A 23,151-nucleotide genomic window follows, 5' to 3' on the forward strand; every position below is an offset into this window, starting at 1 on the left:
ATCAGCATACACATTTAAAGTTAGTGAACTAGCTGAAATAAAAATAAAAAACAACATTCACTACACTGCTGAAAGCTGGTTTACCAGTCATTGTTACCAGTTATGTTCCTCCTATGTATGTATGTAGTGTAGTATGTGGTGTGCATTTTGTGCCTGTGTTCCTGTGCCTGTGAGAAGCAGAAATAGAAAAAGGGATTAGCGTTCAGTGCCTGTTCTCCATCAGCCTCCTTGCGTTCACCCTGAAGCTTCTCGACCAGCTGCTGCTTGTATCCTCGGGAGAGGGTTTCCCACTCTGAGCGGGTGGGAAGGCAATGCCAAACATCCGGGAAAAATAAAACCACTGTCTCCACATGAGCTGGAACTGTACGCCCCTTGTGGGTCTCCTCAGGGCGATGGTAGCGAATCTCTGCAAAACGGTACCTGTTGCAAGGGAAGAAGCATGTTGGAAAAAAAATTCTACAATACATTTTAAAGAGCCTAGATCACTTGTAGCACATCAAGTAAAGAAACTTTGCTGCAAGACCTTGAAGTTTATCTAAAGAAAAAAATTATGGAAGCCATATTTTCTCTTTTGGCACATTTGTAAAAAGGTATCACAATTGAAAAGGAGGAAAACGAACAAAATCATTTTTTATATAACTTGTTGTTTAGCACATATAGGTTTAATGCACAAATAAAAGTTGTTGAAGCCCTTTAAATTTAGCATACAATAGACTTTCCTGGTATTAGTAAAACCGCAATGAGTGTTAATACGGGACAAAAACTCATCAAGAGAAAATATGGCTATATAACAAACGGCTATTTATTTATAACAAAAGAACAATGAAATGAAGTTCTCTTGACGATCTTCTCCAGCTATGCACAAAATGAAAAATATTTTCAATGCACATTCATTAAAAAAATTACAGCATAACATGTCAAAATAAATCCAGAATTTTTAATTAGTTCTTAATGCAGTATTCATCACAGTTGGCACCCATCAAGCTTATTACAAAACAGAACATCCTTTGAGTAGTTTACCTGCACTACCAAGAGCAGCCGACAAAGAAAAAGAGGTTTTTCCATCTTTTTTTTAAACTTCTGGTAACAGACAAGTATTTCTAGAGTGTACATTTCTTTGCAATACAGTACTTACCATTGTGTGCACACACTTAAGTCAATCCCTGTAAGAGCCTTGCAACAACGAATAGCCGTCTTTATCAGCACGGAAGGGTCCTTTTCTGGATCAGGTCCATCCAGTGATGGGGACCAGTGTCCTCCAATAGCCATAGCTTCATCTTTGCCTTTCATACCCACTAAAAACTAGACAAAAAGAGTCTTCTGAATGCTCCCCTACGAGGGGTAGAATCATTTTCCCAAAGCACAAAGAATATTTCACAGCACACACACTGAAATCCATGAGTAAACTGCCACATTATTTTGAAATCTGAAAATGAAAGTCAGTCAAGAAAGAGTTCAGTTATCTTTTTCCACAGAGTATTTCAGAAATGGAATAGGTTTAAAACATCATCACTCATTCTTGTTTGCAAGACTTTCCATCAAGTTTCTTTATTGGTATAGGCTTGTTCCTTTGCAATTAAAAGCTAACACAAAAGACAAACAGATACTAATTTAAATGGTGTCTTAATTCCAATACACATTTATAGACATTCCTGCTTAAAAGTGATAAAGCAAAGCTACAAAAGATAAGACCACAAGAGCATTATATCTATAAATTCAAGTACTCCCATTTGCTTTAAGATGATGGAGTTTAATTGGAAAACAAGCCTGTTGTCCTGAAACACCGTAGCACTTATAGGTTGTTCAATTTAACAATAGTTAAATTTCACTTCATACAATGGTTACTTAACTGTTGCTTCATTTGTATTCTCTTCACAGCTGAGCCCTTAAAAAAAAAGTCTGTGCTTGTAAAAAAAAGCTAACAAAGTTAATTATTATATAATTAATATAGGTTTCTCCAAATATCTATTGTTTGAGTTTGACTAAGTTGAAGAAAGCAGTAAACATGAAAGCAGTGAGGATGGAGCTCCTATAATCTGGGAAAAGAATTGACATATAAACTAGGCCTCTTCAGAGGAAAAAGCCATCATTTAACTGCCTACAAACTCCTTCCTTACCGACAAGTATTTTAAAGCTCTATAACCAACCTTTATTGCCAAAAGTGTCTGGCATTGAAGCATATTTACCTTTACAAGTCTAGCAGGATGCTGAAATCCATCACGAAGTTCTTGGGGATCTTCAGCCAGAGCACATGACTTGTGATAGAGATCTTCCATACTAGGACTAGCCATCAACATCACCTGTTGTGTAAGTCAGATCAGTCTTGTGAAGGTCTCCTACTATGACTGGTAAACAATGACCACAACTTGCAAACACATACATACCAGTACTTTTTCCTTAATGTCACAAAAAATCAGAGCAAGTAAAGGTAAAATAAAATTGTACAACTGAGTGTTAAAATGTCTGCCAAGGACCAATTTCCTTCCGTCTCATATGGATGCAATGTGTGATCTTATTGAAAAAAATAAACTGAAAGCATACAAAAGCAACATGCTTTGCATGACAAATACCCTATACCAAGAAGCACACTGAGTACCTTTCTGGTTTCAGTAACTGACTCCTTCCATTTTGTAACAATCACAAGATCAACACATTCATCTGCATCCTCGTAGCATCCCATTAGCCCAGTCAAATCTAACAAGGTTGCTTTATATCCTAAACAGGTTAACATTATGAAACAGGATGCTATTCCTCAGTTACTGAACATATTTTGAAGCTTAACCTTCTGAAAGAGAGCTCTTGCTCTGCATCAATAGACTGAAAAAAACAGTATGTCTGATACTTGAGCCAAGGCTTCAAAGTTTTTATACACAGGAGGCAAGTAAAGTCAAGTCTTTCAGAATACAGGGGTTAAAAGCAGTTTTGTTTCTAGACCTATCTTTAACATGAAATACTTCTAAAACAGATTGACCTAGAAATCTCAGATCTATTTTAATGAAAGAGCTTTCAAATGAAACAGGTTTTAGGAAGACGTTTTGACACTGAGGTCTTTTATACATCATTACAGCCCTTGATGCAGCATTTTTTGACATTCAGATAATCCCAATACGCTCAATCTAGTTTCAACAAAATAATAAATATTGAGATGAATCTGAAAGAAGAAAGAAAGAAAGAATCACTAAACAGAAAAGCACAAACTGCACAGAAAGGACCCTTGAAGGAAGGAGGGGAAGAAAAAAACAAAAAGGGCTTCATTAATTATTCAGAATGAATTGCCTAAGAAATACATTCAGAGATCTTGCAGGAACTGGCTTTTTTCCCTATAATCAGATCAGTGCAACTGGGTGCAGAGAATGGAAGAGACCTCAGTAAAAACAAGATTTAGGACAGCTCTAGTAACAGAAAAACACACTGAATTTCAGTCATGATTCTTCAAGCTCCACATACTAGCTCTTTACTGAAAAGTTTAAAATGTTGTATTTTGCTCAAATAGCTGTAGAATATTTTCAGTTCAGTTATACTCACTATTGGTAAAAAATTCACCCTATTGGTAAATAAAATTTCTAATGAATAGTTATAATACTGGAAACCTGTACAAACCTTTGCACTGTATAGATGATCAGCATCGGGTGGATCAAGGACAGCAGCGTTTTTATCTATAGGATCTACTTCTCTATGCATTACGTAGAAATTACAGTAGTTTCCCAGCTGAAATGGTCTAGACATAGGAAAAGCATCCACCCATGTAAACTGAGCATCAAAGAAATCGCTTGGGATATACAAGTTCTGGTAACGCCTCCTCAGCTCCATCATATCACAGCTACGGCTGAAATAAACAACAATTACTTGAAAGATACAGCAATAAAAGAACCATTAATAAAGCACATAATTAAGAGGTATATTAATTGGAAATACAACCATTGTATATTTAATACTATATATATATAAAATTTAAAGAGCAATATGTTTAAGTTAGAGTGTCATGGATTGAGGTTTAAAAAAAAGTAACTAACTAAACACTCTTCTGATTAAGATGTCTGCGTATTAGGGAATATTCATTAAACAGGGTTATAAAGGTAATTTGCAGTAGCATTCCAAAATAACAATGAACCTAGAAAAAGTTTATCATACAAGCCATTACATATTTGATCTTTCTTTAAAGTTAAGATCATCATTTAACACTCACTACACACACGTGTGTTGACATGGCCCACAGTAATCTGCGCCCACAATTAAAGTAAGATGTAGGTAAACATTTGGCACTATAAACATACCAGTCCAATGAAAACTTGGAAAACTGAACCGTGTAACGAGGAACAACACGTCGTGGTCTTCGAGGCGACCTCTCCCTTTCCCGTCTAGGTGATCTCTCTCTGGAGCGTTTTCTCTGGGGTGACCTTTCCCGGGACCTACGCCTCTCTCGTTCTCTTTCACGACTTAAAAAAAAATGCATACAAGATACAAATATTTTTGCATGCTGGTAACGCAAAATGGTTTCTAGCACAACAGAGGCTAGACCTGTAAAGAGATGACTCACAAAAAGGAGAGGAGAAGTTCCTCATGGTTTGTTTCAGTACACTGTCTCTTTACAAGAGAGACTGCTTAGCAATTCCTTCGTTTCAGATAGACGCTAGTATTTAATGGTAAAGCCACTTATGCGTATTGCTGACTCACTCTGGAGCAAGAAGTTCAGCTCTGTTTGAAGACAGGCCTTTACGGAATGCTTTGATTATAGTCTAGTCTTCCACAACATACCTCCTATCATCTTTTCGGTTTGGCATAGGGTCTCCTCCTCTGTCATTCCTCCCAGAAAATCTGGATGGTGGGTCTAATCTTCGAGCTGGTTGAGGCTGCGAAACTAGACGAACAGGGGGCTGTAACAAACCACCTGAAACAAAAATTTACAAGATCAATACAGGGCAACTATCTACACTTTACAAACATTGCTGCTTTACAGTTGTTTCACTTGTGTACACTTTCTAAACTAACTCTAGAGTCAAATAAATCTATTTACTAATAACAACCGAAGAAACTCAAGAGACCTATGCTTTTCTTTACTGATGCAAACTGAGACTCTAGTAAGTGAAATAGGTTTAAAAGCATCTTCTTAAGATGGAAGCTAATATAATCTAAGCACACAGAAGTTATCCCAGTAAATAGCTAAGCCTTTTCTTGGAAAAGTTATTTGTTTTAAAATAGATATGCTACCTACTCACTGAATGAAAGAAAAACTAAAACTATTTTTGAGGCTATTCATAGGTAAAAACAATTAGCTTCCTGAAAAATTATTCTTAAATCAATTTATTATACTGCTGCATCAATCCCCCCGAACATACTTTTGCTGTCTCAAGACATTTAACCGATTGTAAATGGAGCAAACATTACTAAACACCAATGAACAACTAGGACTAGTTAGACTGTAATAAGCATTTATCCAAAACAGTTCTGCTTAGGTAATAGCTTCAGATCTTCTCCCCTTACTTTTACTGTGGGTAAGACAAGTCTTAATTTTATCTTATTATCAATCCTATTACTGATTCTTCAGCCACTCAAAGTTCAAGTGACTCCATAACAACCTCTGTTTCAGATTTGCCATGTTCGGCAGTGTTTCTTCTCTCAAATGCCAACTTGGCTAACTGAAATAAATAAAACACAAATATAGAAATAATAGTTTTAACAATACAATTGTGTGAAACCTGATCTTGTTCAACACTCCAGAAGATGCTGAAGAACTACACTGCCATTAATACTTTCCACTCCCCAACTTGGCTGTAAAAGCATCAGACTAAAAACTACATTGAATTTGCTTTCACATTATGAAATCTTAATATGAGCAGGAGTCCATGGGGATTTCACTAACCAGGTGATTCTTGAGCTATTGCGGGCAATGTGCCTTGCATACAGCTGCAGGAAGATGCACATTCAAACTGAAAATTCTATAGGGTCCTTTCTGTATTATTTCAACGACTACTTCAGTCTTCTGACTAACAAAAAAAAAATAATCACACACGAAGCACCAGAAGGACTACAACAAACTTTGTGCACTGAAGGAGCACCTTTCTGCTGTGGCTGCTGCAGCAATGGCTGAGGCTGTGTCTGAAGCAAAGGTGTGATTGAAGCTGCCGATATCTGTGCCTGCAACAAGGACTGTGGCTGCGGCTGTGCCTGAACACTGAATGCAGTCTGCTGTGCAATGGGCTGAAGAACTGCCGGAGGTGTCTTCAGTAACGGCTGAGCTTGCGTCTGGTTCTAACAGCAGAAGAGAAAATGAGTTGTGAGTGAGCTTGAATCAGAAGCAGTCAGTACAAGTTACACTGGGTAACCCCATATACCTGATTTGGAAGCGTCTGGATCCTTTGTGCATTCCATTTGAATGGCATATTAGGATTGTAAGTAGCTTCTACCAAAACTCTGTCACCCACCTGAGGTGTCTTTCCTTTAACAGCACTGCAAACATTACAGAAAATGTATTGTGAGAGTCTTATTTAGCTAGTTTTACATTTGCAAGTTACATTTAAAGTTGAGAGAAAATAGATAAAAGTTCATTTAAAAACTTTTTTAGTATAGGAACAGCATCTAGCCCCAAATTCAGTGAAAGTACTATCTGCTTCAGTTTGGAGTACGCACAGGAATTGAATTCCCACCTTTGGCCCAAAAGCAGAAGTTCCCCGAACAGTACTGAGTTAAGATAGGCAGATAGCAAGTTATATGCATTTAATCACCCACAAATTCTGCCATTTCATGTTATAAGGAGCTTAATACCTTCTGAGTCTCCCAGCTTTGGGTTTTGCATTAAGAAAACTCAAAAATTCACATAAAGGAGCTCACATCTAGCGTCTATTAACTTATTTGACCATCTGTGTTTCAGCGTTGACAGAAAAAACATACTATCAATGGAGTCACAGAATTAGAATGCAATAATCTAAACCTTTTATTTAGTGAGGGTATCACAGAGTACATCTACAGGCAAGTATTTACATCTTACCTAAGCTGAAAAAAGACATCTTCATCCACAAAACCAAACGTATCATGTAGTTTAGTAACTACCCCAGTGAAGACACGCTGCTTTTGTGGTTGGGTTTGCTGTTGACTTGACCGGGGTGCTGGATAAGAAACAGTTATCTGGGCTGCCGGTTGAGGGGTAGACAGGCTAAGACTGGTAGGTAGCGCAACAGCTGGCTGTAAGCAAAATAAAGCAAACTATAAATCTTATAACCAGCTGACATACCTACAAGGAACAGTTCCTTTACCCATGTAGACAGGAGTTTAAAATGTCTCTAAAGCAATTATTCTGAATAGAGATTTTCAGAACGTGGAAGTTGGGTTTTTTTGTTGTTTTTGGTTTTTTTTTTAGATTACTTTTTTCCTACTTTGAATGAAGACTGGCTTTGCTTTTCCTTTTCTTTTAAAAAAGTCAACTTCCCCAAAATACGCACATTGTCTAGGAAAAAAAAATGAAGACTGTGTTATTGTTTACAGGTAAGCCGTACAGTGGGCCTGAAGAGGAGATAAATTCCTAACTTTGCTAGGAATACACACTTAGAGATTATTCTCCATTTATATCCCAACTGTAGTGTTGGAAGTCAGTAAAGGTTGAGGCTAACACAAAGCCTTCCTTAACTGAACAATTCACGTGCTTGCCTTCTTACAAAAGCAGAACGCAGTAAGATAATGAAATTAAGTAACCTATTTTTGCCTTCTTTTTTTAAAGCATGTTTAAAAGATTAAGTGAAAATGGAACTAGAGCAACTTACAGCGTGTTAAATGGTTGCATGTTTTAAACCTGTCAAACTCAGCAGGATTCTTTTTAAACCTCTCTATACACATACTGCAATACCGTTTAGACAGAAAGTTAAATTCCTTCTCAAAGGAGAGAAAAAAAGATTTTCCCAGTTTGTTACTTACTGCAAAACAACTGAACACTTGAAGTTCAATCAAAAAAAAAAATTTATAATGTAATCAACACACACACTCCCTTCAAGATTAAGGAAAAGTGGTTGCCATTAATTTTTGAAACCAAGGCTATGCATATTTTAACATCTGGATAAAATAAACCTGTACCAATAAAATGTCCATTCACATTAGTTCATTTTACAGATTAAACTACCCAAGATGTCACAAGTTTGCACTCTTGCATTATCTGTGTTTGGGGATGAAGACCAAACAATAAAACCAAACTAACCTGAGTTAAAAGGGTCTGCTGAGGTTGCTGCAACTTAAAATAAATAAAGTTATAAATTAATTTTATATGCTTAAGGAAATTGTACAGTTTTACCTCCTCTTTACAAGTAAGAGTTTTTGCTTAATCTGAGTCAGTTAATAGTCCTTTGGGGTTTGGTCATTTCAGCAGTTTGCATATGCATAAAATTGTGCTCATGTGGTTAATTTTAAGATTGTATAATCCAGGTTTATTCAGTAAGCAGAAATGCTGGTTTTTTTGTAACTGGAAGTTAATAGCAATACCAAAAGAAGTTTTGGCAGCTGGAGAAGCTTAGGCCTGTAATTTCCATGTCCTTTTATTCTTTTTCAAAATCCTGTTAACTTCAAAGACCATAAAAAAAGGTAAAAGGGAACTTTTTTTGGACAGCATCTTTCCAGCAGTTAAAATACACGGCCCTGTTTAGAGCAAAGTTTAGCAGGAATCGTGTACACATGGAATAGTATATATTTTTAAATTTCTTTTTTGCATGAACGTAGGCAGGCTTCCATTCTGGGTACGTCTCTCCGAGTTTATGAACTTCAAGCTCTCCTTCACTACAAAAAAATATTAGTTTCTTTAACAACTTCCCATACGAGGATGATTTCGGAGACAAATCCTACAAGACATACAACCAACATTATTTTTAAAGTTATTTGTGATGTACACAGTAAGAATCAGACAAACCTGTTGCTGTACACTATAGAGAGTCTGCTGAGGTTGTGAATATTGCTGAAACAGATAAAAGCAAAATATCTCATAAACAGGAAGTATTATTACCCCAATAATACCAAATATAAGTTATCTGCTAAGCAAGTTTTAGACAGAAACTATTCACATTCAACAATTCTAATAGAAAGCATAAGTAATAGTATCAACATATATTACTTTCATAACAAATATTCTTAGCCTTTAGAGTGGACTGCAATGTACTTTTTCTAGATAAAAGCAGCAATTTTTGTTAAGCCTGACCCTTACACAGTATCTAGGGCACAGTATGAAGTCATGCAGAATGCTATTAAGGATACATATAGTGATGGAAGATACTTGGAACTTGAGATTCTCAGTTTAGGTGCAGCAAAACTGCTTTTCTCAAAAGGCTTTCCATAGCTAAAAGTCAGCACCTCCATAGCCAAAATTCCCACCTTCACAGATTAATACACCTATCGATAGCTGTAGACCTAAAATCCCACTGTTCTTTAAACAGGTTTATACTGCAATGATCACCATTTCCCATTCTGCTTTTCTCCTGGATACTTTAGCTTTACAAAGCCACTGTTTTATATTGTTAAAGTTCATACAGTCAATAGCAAATGCTCCTTTTTCTTTACCTGCTGTAACGCAGCTGCTGCAGCTGCAGCTTGCTGCTGTAAAGCAGCTGTCTGAGTTAGCTGATAGTTCGTTGGTGTTTGTGTAGTCAGGCCTGCTGCTGCCAATGCTGTCTGCTGCGTGTATATTGTAGGAGAGGCTCCAAGCAGTGATGGCTGCTGTACACCAAGAGCAGCTGAAAAGAGAACACACACAATAAGCACTAAGAGCAACTTCAAACAGCTGAGGTTTCTGACAGTTATACTAGACGCAGTTTGCGATGCTTCACTCCCGAATCAAGCTCATGAAGTAAATAAATCCAACTCCAAAACTCAAGATAAAGGTTCACACCTTACTAGCTTCTCTTCTAAATTAATTTACAAATAGTACACCACAGCAGAGGCACAGAGACCACTTAATTTCCTTCTCTCAAGTTGCTCACGATTTTATAGCTCTAGTAGTTGTCATCCCCATCTGCGCCCACCCCCAACACATACACACACTGTATTCTTTCTTGAACGTATTTCAGGTTTTGGATGAGCCAGATGAAGATTGTTGCTCTGTCCTGTAAATTAATTAATACATTTCATTCTATCTGAGGGCAAGAGAAATCTTTACTGTAATAGCAGCTACGAAACGGAGGCTTATGAAACGTGTCCTCTGAAAACGCACAAGGCTTCGCACTTCACTCAGTACTGTCTTTGTCCCCGAGTGAGCTGGATTTTGTAGATGTGGGGGCTGGTAGAGAAGGAACAGCCTTATAACAACAAGGAGTTTAATTGGTCCCCACATATAAGGGGACCAAGTCAAGCTCTCTCCAGCTCTTACTAGGAAGGGTTTGTGCTGCCCAGACTCAAACTGCCTGGAAGGAAATATTAGTTTATTTTATTGTCTTATCAGCTTTTAATTCACTGCAGAAGATTAAGCAAATCATGAGCAGCAGCTATCCACATGCTGTGCTTCTTATCCATGCAATACTTCCGAACAAGGTATGCTTAAGCCTTACGGACAAAATTTTAGGGACAAAGAGCCCTGCACAATGCAAATCTGAGTGAAGAACCGCAAACGTATCTGGAAACCTGCTCCCTCTTTGGCAGGAGTTTTTTAAAAAGTTATCTGCAGCTGCATGATCAAGTATCACTTCATCAAGCTATCAGTCTATGTTTAAATAAAACCAAAGAGAAGCTCAGTAGGGAAACATATTGCCAGCAAAAACAGGTCAGCTAGCCACCTTCAGAACTGAAGAACATTCAAGTTGAACAGGGTTCCTTTCTCTTCCAAAGACATTAAAGAGGAACAATGAAATGAAGAACAGATTTACAGTATTATTCCTGCAGAGTTTGTGCTCCACACTGTTCTTACTGATCCAAAATGAAGCTGTCATTCCTGACCCAGGGATGCCGTAAGAGATTGCTTGTAGTTGGTGATCATCACCATATAATACACAAAAATGCTGTAACCAACTCAACAGATACTGAATAAGGTAATCCTCTCTACCACACTGTTCTTTCCAGCAATCTTCAGAAAACAAGTTGATGGCACTGATCATCTTACAACTTTGGAATGAAACATGGAAGAAATATATGAGCAACAGTGAAAATAATCACCATCACTATGATCTGTATCAAATATTGTCACATAAGTATTCCAGGAAACAATACTATTTTAACCGTGAAATCAAGCATTCTGTAGGACAGCAAAATTACAGTATTTCCAGTATTACATGATTTTTTCTTCGCTGGAAAATTCCAACATTTGGGTTTCTTTAGAAGCCAAGCAAGCCAATCTGAGGGTTCTCCTGTGACAGGCCCTCCATTCTCTTGATCCTCTTGCCTCCTGATTGTCCATCAGCTCCAATTTGAATGTGCATTTTTGACCACCCAGAAGCACACTCTCATCTGGAACCTCACCAATGCCTCACGTAACACACCTTAAACAGACCTTTAAATGTAACGAAAATGCTTTGCTGATGCGTCCTGGGAAAACTTCCACTTTTCTTGGCTGCATTGCTTTGCTGGCTCACTCGAGGCAAATAACCAATGCATTAATCTTTCTTCTCTTATTTCCACATGCTGAGCAGCAATTCCTATTAGTGCAGAAATTCACTTCATGCTATTACCTTTGAATCTGTCTGACTACATTAGCTATTGCCATTCAGTCTGATGTTTTATTCTAATGTTGTACCAACACAGGGGGATGGAGCTGGGAAGCGTCATCAAGCAAGTTTCACAAGGTGTCTCCTACTTTTAGTACCAAGGATACCCGCAAAAATATTAACATGCTTGCTCCCAAAACCAGATCTTGGGGTTACTCCGCTCTTCAGTTTCCACTATGACAATTTCCCTTCCAGCATAACCCATAATTATTCTAAACAATTCCCAGCCCACCTTAAGACTCTTATCCCATTTTGTCCATTAAGAGGGGGGGGATTTTTTGCCACCTCTACTGTCACTTTATGAGCATTTAATATTAACTTAGTATCATGTCATCATCTACAACACTGCAGATAAACTTACTAACAAAAGGCAAAGACAAAAGACTGTTGAGATCCCCTCAAAGGATTACACCTGTAATGACAAGTTTTTCAAAGTTGTATCTTGTTTCTACCAATTTGCCCCGAAGTATTCCAGGAGTTTAATTTGACTACCTTTCATCTATGTACTCATCTCGGTCAAACAGGCTCTGATTAAACAGGCAACCATGTTTGCATTACTAGTTTAAAAAAAAAAAAAGAAAGAAAAGAAAAAGAAAAATCACACAGAAAAACAAGAGACAGAATGAATGGCAGACTGAGTGTGGAATTGACATCTGACTGCTATATTATTATTATTGGCAACAAGCATCTGCAGTGACAAACAGTATCTTCTTAGGATTTGCAATTATCTCAGCAAGTACAGTGATGGAGATGCCTTCCTTCAAATGCAGTCTAAACAACTTCCATTCACACCAAATACTGCACGGCACGTCCATCTGAAAGGGCTTGGCTAGAAATTGGAGTCCTAGGCTGCAGCTCAAGCATCTTTCTAGGTAACAGAAATTTCTGTTGTAGTAAACACAAAGACAGTATTTAGTAGTCCCTCTTCCTGCTTCTGAATTGCAGAGACCCTTTAAGATTAGCGAAACATCTTCAAAGTATGTAGCTACATATACCTCCTTGGTAAGTGATGTAGATTTATTAAGATTACAGTAAAGGAGTACCCTATCTAGGGCTCTGGACACTTTTCACAGTTGTCAGAAACTATGAGTTTGCATCCTTGGGTTTTTAAGTTTCTTCAAGCTTAACACACTTGAAATACAAACACCGTACAACCTACTCCCCCAAAAAATTCCTTTTAACAGGCACACAATAGAAACTAGGCTCAGTGTATTTATCACAGGACATCCGTTTACAGCAAGCCAGCAAATTGTTCAACAGCTACTACTTCTTAGTGGCTCCAAGATCCACTACGTGCTTGTGCTATTACACTTTGCTTTAGTCACCTCATAGGGGCCACCAGCAATAACAAGATGCTGAGCTTCAGACACGTTTCCTTTCATGAGGTGCACTGTTCTTCACTCTAACGTAATGAAGTCTTGATATAGCAAAGACAACGACACCGATCAACCAGCACGCAGCATAGCTAGGACTTCCCCTTGACTACAGTTCTATAAAAACAGGCTTCACTACGCAAACAGAAGTCATAACCCTGAAAACAGCATATGCCAAGCACTGTGATACAAAGACATGTCAAGAAGTAATAGCTGAGAGGAGGGGGATTCTCCTCTGCAGGTGTTTCAGGAACTTGCACATCATTATGCAAGTTAGAAGTATAAAGAGTACTTGCAAAAAGGATTCTGTGCTATGTAGGAATTTTACAATTTTTAATTTTCTGTAGTAGGCATGATTAAATTTATGCTTTAACAATGCTTAACCAGCATAGCAGAGACTTTATTCTGGTTTTAGTCATGTGATGCACAAAACCATGAGACGAGGAGCAGAGAAACAATTTCACTGTGTTACAAGTAGGAGTCTCTCTTGACACATAGATCTTTGCTGTCACCTGGCATTACCCGTCTCTCTTCTAATACCACAGGCACAGACAGTAATTAGTAAGCTGTCCCAAAGGGATCCCAGGAACCCTTCCTTACACGGCATGTCACTCTACAAGTACCTTAAAGTGTCACACCTTAATTATTAAGAGCCTTAACTCATATAGTTACTTTTTCACCACGGATGGCCGAGACAGCATCCAAGTCAGCAGTACAAAAAAGAAGTTACCTTTTTGCAATTATCAAACTGGGTTTATAATACCATCACTCACGCTTTTGACAACAGCTTAGGAAAAAGCTATATATCATGTTGCTTGTTATAAAAATCAAGATCTCTTTTCCCCATACCCAAGCACCTTGATGCTTTGGAGAAGGAACCTGACACTTGGAAAAAAGCAGCTGGCATGCATAAAGATATATAACACCTTTTGCCAATCCTCTGAAAATATGTAAGAGTTTGGTAAATGTAGATCTTTTAAATCAGTTTATGAACATTGAGCTTCACAAGGGTAAGCCAATCTGCACAACTTCTTGAGTGCAGCTGAAGGTGAGAAGTAGTACGTGCTAGTCAGCATGCCTGAGCACTGACAGCATCTCTCTTCATCAGGCAAGCAACCTAGCTGGACAGTCGTAGCTTCATGTTGAAAGGTGCATGAAAGGTGACTACTTAGCTACAGTTCAACAGTAAACACTGTTCTTCAGCTCTCAGCAGGGCCAAAGAGCACTGCATACTTTTCAAAGGAAGCTTCCTGTGCTCTGTATTATAAATCATTATAAATCAAAATTGCCAATAAAAAAAAGCAGGGGAACAAGTACGTACGTGGGTACTAAAACAGGAGCTGGGCAGCAGAATCCTGGGGACTGGATTCAGTAGTACAGGCAGGGAAGAAAGAGGACACAGACGCAGTGATTGTGTATTGCAGTAGCAATAGGAAAGGACTGTGTTAGAAGGACACAAGGAGCTAAATGCCTTCAAGTGATACTGGAGAGAAGATACTACAGTGTGAAGAGAGACACTAGGAACATGAAGGAAGGTGGAACTAGCACAGGAAGAAGGCAAAAGTGCAACCAAATGTTAGTCGTTAATGGCTCTCATGTTTGCATCAGGTGCTGCTGGATCAGATGAACAGCTAAAAATCCCTGGAGATACTGTCCTCACTGAGCAGCTGAAAAAACTCTCACAGCAACTGATGCTGACTAGTCCTATCCCAATTAAATTTTGCACTTCATTTAATTTAAGGAGGCTCAGAAGTAGGCTAACCAAAGGCAGTGTCATAGGAACAGGAAAATGGGTAAGAAGTTGGTGTGTGCTTCTAGTGCCCTTGGTCCATTCACCTCTTCTCCAGAGCCCCCTTCTGGTCTATGATGGCTGCCAGCTCCTCCCCTTCAGCAGGTTTTATGCAGCTTTCCCTCTGAAACTGGACATGGAGCTGGCCCTCAGTCTTCCACCACTATTTCTGATGCACTAGCTGTCACATCAGTCAACGTATCAAGAATACTCCAGCCCAGATGCTGCCATCCTTTGATCGCTCCAAGGTATCGCCCAGTCAGACACAAGAACCAAATGCAAAGTCTGTCTCTCCCATGTTCCCAATGTCAGCCCTTTCCAGCTGTTAAGCAATTTCTTACAGAAGCAGAGTAGTGCCATTTGGATCAGGGAAGCGTGAGCTATTCAGAGAAACAATGCAAAACTGCTTGTAGGCAGCTGGTTAGGTACAGCAACATTTTGGGTAGAGAGTGGGACTGAACAGGCATGGAGGAAAAGGCACACTGAAACAAGTATTGTGAAACACATGGAGGGGGGGTGGCAGTTCCCTGACGATACACACTCAGATTGGACCAGTGCCCAAAGTGAAAACTGGAGAAGGGGGAGTCACTTCAGGAAAGAAAACTGAGTCAGGAGAAAGGTTTATTCTTCCCCCCACTCCCCAGACGTGCACCTCCAAAGAATGGCAGGCATTCCCAACTTTTGCTAAGCTCCCAGACATAAAACCACTGACAAAGGAGGTATGTCATTCAACTTCATATCAAACTACAGCAAGATGCAAAGGACAACTGCAAAAACCATACAACTCTTTAGAAAGACATCTCTTCAATAAGGTTACTGCCCATGCTCACATTTTGACATCCTGAATCCTCAAAGTAGCACAGCTTTGTTGAAGCCTTTTCACATCAGACAATGAAACTACAATATTTAGGAAACACTTTGTATTCAAGAAAAGAAAAAGGCAACCCTGAACTGGAAATGGAAGCACCGAGATTCACCATGCAGCAAGCTTCACATTCTTGCCTCAAAACCTTCTGTGCTATAAAATAATGTGAAACATGAAAATCTAGCCAGCTAGGTTTTTAAATACACTAGCCTGCAATTAAATAAGGCTTCTTAGCTAAATCAAAGGAAACCCTCTATCATTATTCAGGGCAATACCTTTGGTTATAGGGATCCTTGAGTTCTAACTTGGCATTAAAAAAAAAAAAAATAATACCCCCTCCCCATCGAAGCAGCAAATTTCACAGACCTCTTCACTATGTGAAGTATGTCCAATATATTAGTAAAGGCAAAATACTTTGTAAACATTGATTTAGGCTGCCCGGGGAATGAAACTCAGGCAGCACTTAAAAAATCTGTAATGCCTTATCAGTGCTGTTATTATTTGATCTAGAGCCATGCAATTTAATGAAAGGTAATTTGATTTACACATCTTTGGATATAAGTAACTTAATATCTTGTTTACTGACCAAGAGAATCAATAAAAATTCACCTGGGATTTTACTTATCACCCCTTAAAAAAACCAACAACCCAACAGCTAGTATTATGATCTTTAATGTCTCTATTGTGTGAAAACCTCCCAACTTAAATCATTTAAATACAATTTAAATAAGTTAGTTAGCACAGTGCCACTCTTAACTGCATACCCAACTATGGAATCTCCAAATCTACTAGATGTCAGGGTTCAAACATTAAGTGATATGTGAACTGACCTGGCTGAGATACTGCAGTGGCTGTAAACTGAGTAGCCCAAGGGGGATTCTTCTGTCCTCCAAACTGAGCCATGGCGAAAGGCAAAATGTCCTGGGTGTCTATCTTCTATAACTGCAATCTATTAAAACAAAGCGTAGCTACAATCTTTGAAACATATACCATCAGGCTATTTTAATTCTGGGTCAAAAAAAAAAAAAAAAGAAACAAAAAGCGTTGAAAGATTATCTTTACACCCCTAAACCTGGTGGGCAACACGCATCAAAAGTGGGAAACACAAAAAGTTGCAAGACAAGTTATTATATTTTCCTAAGGCACGATCTCCACCCTCCACTTCTTAACAATAAGACTAATGCTATTTAAACACAAAGATTTATTCCAGTTTCCAACGAAGACTAAGGAAAAGGTGACTCTGCAGAACGAAGGATTTTTGTTCTTTATTATTATTATTTCTTTCATAGGGCTATTGCTACGCCGCCGTTTGGAAGCGCTGCCGGCAGAGGAACAACGTACGCGTTCAGCCGCGGTCCAGCCTCCCCCTCCCCGAACAAGGGCAAGTACCCACGCGAAGATGGCAGGGCCGCTCCAACTCCGTCGCTTGCCTCCCTCCCTCCCCCCGCGGCACCGCCCGCTCCTTCCCCGCAATGATTATTTCTAAAATCAACTTTAACCCCCCCGCAGCACCACTAACCCCTTTTTTTATTTTTTGCGCGCGCAACCTCAAATACCCGTCGCGTACCCGGGCCCCGAGAAGCGGAAAACACAGCGCGGGAGGAAGGAAAAGGGGGGGCGGTGGGCGCCGGCCCTTCCTCCCGGCCCGGCGCGGCGGCGGCAGGCCGGGCGGGCGGGAAGCAAGCGCCTCCCCACCCCCCGCCGCGGCGAGGCCGCCGCCGCCCGCCCCTCCTCCTCCTCCTCCCGCCGCCCCCGGCCAACAATGCGGGCCTGAGCGCGGGCTCGCGTCCGCCGTGCTCACCCCCACCCCCACCCCAGACGCCGCCGGGGCCTCCGCGCCCCGCCCGGGCCCCTTCCGCCGCCGCCGCCGGTACCTGAGCGGCGCCTCGCCGGAGCCATCGCCAGCTCCTCCGAGCCTCCCGCACCGAGCGCGCCCCCACTGCGCAGGCGCTCCCACCCCCGCGGACGGCGGCAGGCGGCGGCGCACACTGCTTACGTCCGGGCCTGCGACCGCACGACGCCGGCGGGCCCGAGCGCGCAGGCGCGGGGCGGGGCCGAGCTGGCGGTTGGGCGCGCGCCCGGCCTGCCGCGTGCGGAGAGGCCATTAGGCGAGGGGAGGGGCGCCGGCGCCATCTTGGCCGAGACAGGCGGAGGTAGGGCGGAGCTGGAGGGCCGCCATCTTGCAGCTGGGCCTAGCTGTTGCAGCCGCGGCAGTGGTTGCCCTTTGGCCCCCTCTGGCCGCTGCAGGCACGCTGCTCGACCCTCTCCCCAGCCCCACAAACGACTCGTAGCTGGCGACAGTCTGGGCAGTTGTCAGACACTTGTCACGCCACCTCATGGGTGCCTTATTGCTGTAGGAAATCGGCAGCCCTCAGCCTGAAGCAAAGCCACGTGTGAGCCCCTGAACCCCTGAGAGCTGTTTTCATGCACACAAGCATTCAGGCTGTTATGTGGGGGGGTAACAGGATCATCTGAGGTAGAGGGAGAGCAGGCTCACCAGAGGGACTCATCAAAGCACTTAAGATGCTTTTAAACAGAAATTGCAGCCAGGAATCGTTGCAATAAGTAGTTCAATAGCTCATGAGCAACCGTGATTTCTCTTCCCTCTTTTGATGATGTTATAAAGAGCCTTCCATCCCTTAAATAGTTTTTTTGCAAGTTTGCTTTGAGGTGAAATACGCACATGGGATATTACTTAACACTTGAGAGTAAATTTAGTCGACAACACACAGTTTGTCTTGTCTCATGAAAATGAGACTTTGAAGTGTTTTATTTGTTATGATTAAAAACAAAGTGATGGAATAAAATCTTGAGAGGCAACAACATTAAACTCAGTTGCAGTGGGCTGGATTATGTTGTAGGAGGGCAACTAGAAAAGGAAGCAGGAGACCACCAGATGAAGGTAAATTTCTATCAGCATTTGGTACTCAATAATATACAAAGACACATCTGCCTTAGCCTTTTAAAGTACATTGCAAATTCCATGAGGGTTTAGATGTTTTACGCTGATAAGCATAATTCTTCATTTTTAAGTCTACACATTTTAAACCTTACTCGTGTCTCTTCCTGGCATAACTCCATCCAACTCAGTCAGTTGACTAAAGCAGAATCTGTACTCTTTAACCTGGAAATAAGATTAGAGGCTAAGAAGGTTACAGGGCTCTCTCCCACACTATAAATTAAAAGGACAGTGGCAAGATTGTATTAAAGGAGAAAATTGTCAGCGAATGTCAGAATTTTATGAAGTAGCTCTATTCTTCAGTCTTTTGGCTGAGGGCCTTTTTATCAGAGGATGCATAATTCTTAGTGATGCTCTGAAAGAAAGCCTTAGAAGCTTATAGGAAACCACAAGGCTGATTTTTTGTACCTCAAGTAGAACATTACTTCATGTACTTTCTCCTTTACACATACGTATTGCTACCATTAGCTGGCAAATTTTGCCACTGCCATTTATAGTACACTAATGACTCCTTTTGAATTCTTTAGGTCTCTGTATCCTCTTTTCAAGATAAGCCATACTGTTGTGATGGAGAACAGTTGTAATGGAAATCGCAGTGAAAAAAATGTGAGCACTTCTAGTCTTGTTTCTTAAAATAACTCTAGGCACCTTAAGTATCTTTTAAGTACATTGGACAGTTTAATCCAAAATTGATGAAGGGGCAGAAGTCTGAAAGATAGGACATTTCTACAAGTCACCTTAAAATAATCGGGCAAGTTGAGAAAAAGATACAAATTAGAAGGCAAAAACCGTAAAGCGTATCTTGCTTCAAGCGTTAAGGGAGTTAAGAACAAGCTGAGGATATTGTGGAGAGAAATGACAATTTTTAGAGCTTATAATCAAAGAACGTCTCATGTATTTTGGTACAATCAGTACATTTAACAGACATGAATGGAAAAGTGCAAAGAATAGAACTTTGGTATCAGGAAACGCTACGTATTAGTAAAATCTCATAGTGCAAATAGTTAATACTTTGGATTTCCAGCCTTCAGTACTCAGCTGCCTACCTTTGCTCAGGAAAGCCATGATGTTGATCTGTAGCACCTTCCCCGGTGGCATACACGTCTTCACTAACCAGAGTTTTTCTGGAATGAAAACATGTGCGTCCCCTTTGAACGGAGGCTCATTTGGTACTTGATGAAATACTGTTATTTAAAAAGGTTTAAAACTAATAGCTTTCTGGTTTGTTTTTTTAAGGATCTGTGATTAAAAGAGCTCTCAGAAACAATTTGCATACCACTTAACACAATCATAGAAATAAATACATTTTCCACTACCACAATAGCACCCAGCATTACTGATTCAGCACTGTAGAAGCAACAGCTAATATGCCAAAAAGTATAAACACTGAAGTAGCAAGTAGAAGCATGCTGATCTTGATATTGGGTGTAGGTAAGTGGAGTGCCGACTGAGAAGTGGCTATCACAGGTCTCTAATGAGTATACTGGGTGTTCAAAAAGCTAGTGTATGGCTTGCTTTGAGATAGAGGAGTTTCTCCATTAGCTCAAGGAATATGAAATTGTGCTGTTTCTGCATATGGTATAAATTTTGTACCTGCGCTGATGTTGGTATGTATCAACATTTGCCATATTATGCTTTTTGTTTGGTGCAGTATCTCACCTTCAGCAGAGGAAAAAAAAAAATCCTGTAATCCATTTCAGAGATGCAAACATATTTGCCCTTAGTGAAGCTGACTAATTACTCCAACTTCAGATCCCCGAGATATTGAAGCAGCAGAAAGATAATCACATTTGTCATTAAACAAATCTTTACTGTCTTCAGAGTGCCCTTAAGGTGTCTCATAACAGTGATTGTATCAAACTTGCCACAAGACAAAAGTGTGTGCTGCAGGGGTTTTGCAATCTAAAAGGAATGACTGGGTATTGGCTGCAAATAATATTTGTCATTGCCCTTAGAAATAAGTTCTACCTCACAGCCTTGGAAAAGTAGAAGTCCTATTTTTGAAATAAAGTGAAACAAGAAACTGTTACAATGATTATCCTTCTTTTGAGAATGAGAACATGGGTAAGGTTGGTTGTAAGGAAATGATAAGAAGTGTATGCTTCAGAGGCAAGTTCTCCTATTACCTATGCTAGCAGAGATTGCTTCACTATTACTCTTTAATAAATCACTATACATTATTGACACTATATATAGAGTTCAACACCATAATAAATACATTATGGCTGAACACCTGTTGTATAGTGTCCTTTATACAAAAATTAAGCGCTTATCAAACAGTTGTCACTGTACAGCAGCAACAGAGGTACTGTGATATTTTCCTGCATCAGGTAGAACAAAACTAGTTTGAGTGCTGTGAAAGAAAAATGTAGAAGAAAATGTGGAAGAGGCTTATTTTAAACAGATTTAACTATTCATACTATATATTTAGGAGAATTAATTGGAGGAGAAATTATAATCTTCTAATAAACATAGTTTTGACAATCTGTACAATTGAGAAGACACAGAAATTAGTGTTTCATACCAAACATAAAGCTACTGGACAGAAAACTAATAAGGATAAGTAACTGGTCATATTGTAACTGTCCAGATAAATATAAGACCTTTGCCAATTAGAGGGAGATGGTAATTTCACTCAATTTTGATAATGTAACAAGTTTGAAGAGGAAAGGTCATTACATTATGGTTTTTTAATATTCTTGTTGGAAATACATTTCTATGCATCCTGCTTAATTCATGAATTAACTTTCAGATCTATACATGTTATTACTGCAATCTGCTTTTTGTTGCTGTTGATGGGTTTATTTATGTATTCTCTTCAGAAGATCAGAAAAGATCATTCAGAGATTCAAACACGTTTTTACCTCTCTAGATATCCAGGAATACCTGATGATAACAACAGTTCAGTTAATGGCTTTTTTGACACTTAAGTTGTAGGAGCCAGGTGCAGCATATAACCTTCTGAGCAAATTACCGTAGTTTTTTTCTTGCACAAAAAATTCTGTTGTAGTTTTTATGACTGTAGTCATATGTACTGCAGCTTTACACTTTCCCAAACACACGATACATTCAGTACTGTAAGTTTATTACAGACTGCTATACAAAGTATTTGACAAAAGTGTTTCTGAACTGGCCAGACCCCTCAAGAGCATCGGAGGGACATTATAGACTTAAATCAACCTGATCAGGCTTAGCAGATTGCAAATAACATTCATTTATTTGTTTGTTTGTTTTTAAGAGTCCCAGGGTAAGGAGGGAAAGGCTTTTATGGTCTACTATATTGGGACAAAATTAAATGGGTTGAGAATGGACTTCTGACAAAGTTTGAATTAGTATAAATGCTCTAGCATAAATAAAACAATTTTTAATTATTTTGAAGGTAATACACACCAAGAGCACAGGGAAAATTTTTCATCTTGATATAAGAAAAATTTTTTACAGTAAGAACAATCAATCCCTGGAAGAACCTCCCCAGGGACATGATGGAGTCCCTATCACTGGAGGTTTTCCAGATGCAACTGGACAGGGTGCTAGATAATCACATCTAGCCTCCCTTTTCCACAAAAGGTTGGACCAGATGATCTTTGGAGGTCCCCTCCAACCTGGGGTGTTCTGTGATCTATGAATATCACATACAATATATTTAACTGGTAAAGTTTGCTGTCTAAGGGAATTGGTAGTGATTCAGTAAAATGACTTAAGATCATGCTTTCAGAGAGCTGAGAGAGGAGAATCTTACCCCTTGGTGAAAGCTGTTAGCATTTATTGATATTGCAAAAGTAGTTGGAGATCCTAGTCTGAAAAAGGTCCCATTTCTAGAATTTTTATGTAAGGACTTTTACTGAATGTGTTGTTTGTAGATTTTAATCAGAACATTTACTGTCCTGAGTTAAAAAATTGCAGTCTTACAGAACAGAGAAAGGGCAGTAAAGTCTGTATGTCCCCTGAATACTGAATTTCTGTCACATCTCTAGTCTGTCAAATATGTTTGTGAGACTGGATGCATTTGTAACTATTTCCTTAAATTTAAATTAAAAATACATGTATTTGACAAGAGGTTGGTCCTTCCTAAATTCAAGTTTGACCCTATGTCCTAGAGAGCTGAATCTTAGGATATTTTACAGAGCATCACACAGCTGTTTGCATTGGTTTGACCCAGAGGTTTGACCCAGTGAAATTATTAGGGGATTGGTCTTGATATAGCACATTTTACTACCTCTCATATTCATGCCATTCACATCTCTAACTCAAGAATAACGGTTTCTGTATTTTGCTGTAGTTTATACAGATTTAATACAGCATTTAATCCCACTGTGATCTCAGTAAGTGGTACAATGTTTATTTACACTGAATTTAGAAGATAAATGGAATTAATATCTTTCCCAGGCATAGGATATTAAGGTTGGTAGGTGTTCATAGCTATAATTTAGCCTTAGCTGAATATCTAGCACTACTCCTGGTGCTGACAGATGGTAGTACAGGGAGGCTAAGGCATACTTTCACTG

The 23,151-nt window shown here is 39.5% G+C and overlaps 1 protein-coding gene and 1 non-coding gene across 12 annotated transcripts in view; both read right to left on the reverse strand.

Annotated features, from left to right (window-relative positions):
• CCAR1 (cell division cycle and apoptosis regulator 1) overlaps positions 1–17,724 on the reverse strand; it is a 28,903-nt gene extending 11,179 nt beyond the window's left edge. For 3 of the 11 annotated variants that reach the window (XM_075154201.1, XM_075154197.1, XM_075154194.1), the window contains exons 1-14: positions 17,562–17,724; positions 16,518–16,636; positions 9,529–9,701; positions 8,885–8,929; positions 8,183–8,215; positions 6,986–7,179; positions 6,333–6,447; positions 6,057–6,249; positions 4,756–4,888; positions 4,275–4,436; positions 3,601–3,826; positions 2,187–2,300; positions 1,136–1,302; positions 210–420 (exon numbers count right to left, since the gene is read on the reverse strand). In XM_075154201.1, coding sequence (XP_075010302.1) covers positions 210–420; positions 1,136–1,302; positions 2,187–2,300; positions 3,601–3,826; positions 4,275–4,436; positions 4,756–4,888; positions 6,057–6,249; positions 6,333–6,447; positions 6,986–7,179; positions 8,183–8,215; positions 8,885–8,929; positions 9,529–9,701; positions 16,518–16,590 — 1,839 coding nt within the window. In that variant the 5' untranslated portion in view covers positions 16,591–16,636; positions 17,562–17,724. The remainder of the gene's footprint in view (positions 1–209; positions 421–1,135; positions 1,303–2,186; positions 2,301–3,600; positions 3,827–4,274; positions 4,437–4,755; positions 4,889–6,056; positions 6,250–6,332; positions 6,448–6,985; positions 7,180–8,182; positions 8,216–8,884; positions 8,930–9,528; positions 9,702–16,517; positions 16,637–17,561) is intronic. The other 8 variants (XM_075154204.1, XM_075154202.1, XM_075154195.1 and 5 more) reach the window with 7 other exon arrangements.
• LOC142084650 (small nucleolar RNA SNORD98) lies at positions 1,452–1,515 on the reverse strand. The gene has a single exon (XR_012674404.1). It is a non-coding gene; the product is annotated as a small nucleolar RNA SNORD98 (small nucleolar RNA).
• Positions 17,725–23,151: the final 5,427 nt, after the last annotated feature.

Source organism: Calonectris borealis, chromosome 7 (genome assembly GCF_964195595.1).
Source record: "Calonectris borealis chromosome 7, bCalBor7.hap1.2, whole genome shotgun sequence".
Classification (NCBI taxonomy): Eukaryota; Metazoa; Chordata; class Aves; order Procellariiformes; family Procellariidae; genus Calonectris; species Calonectris borealis.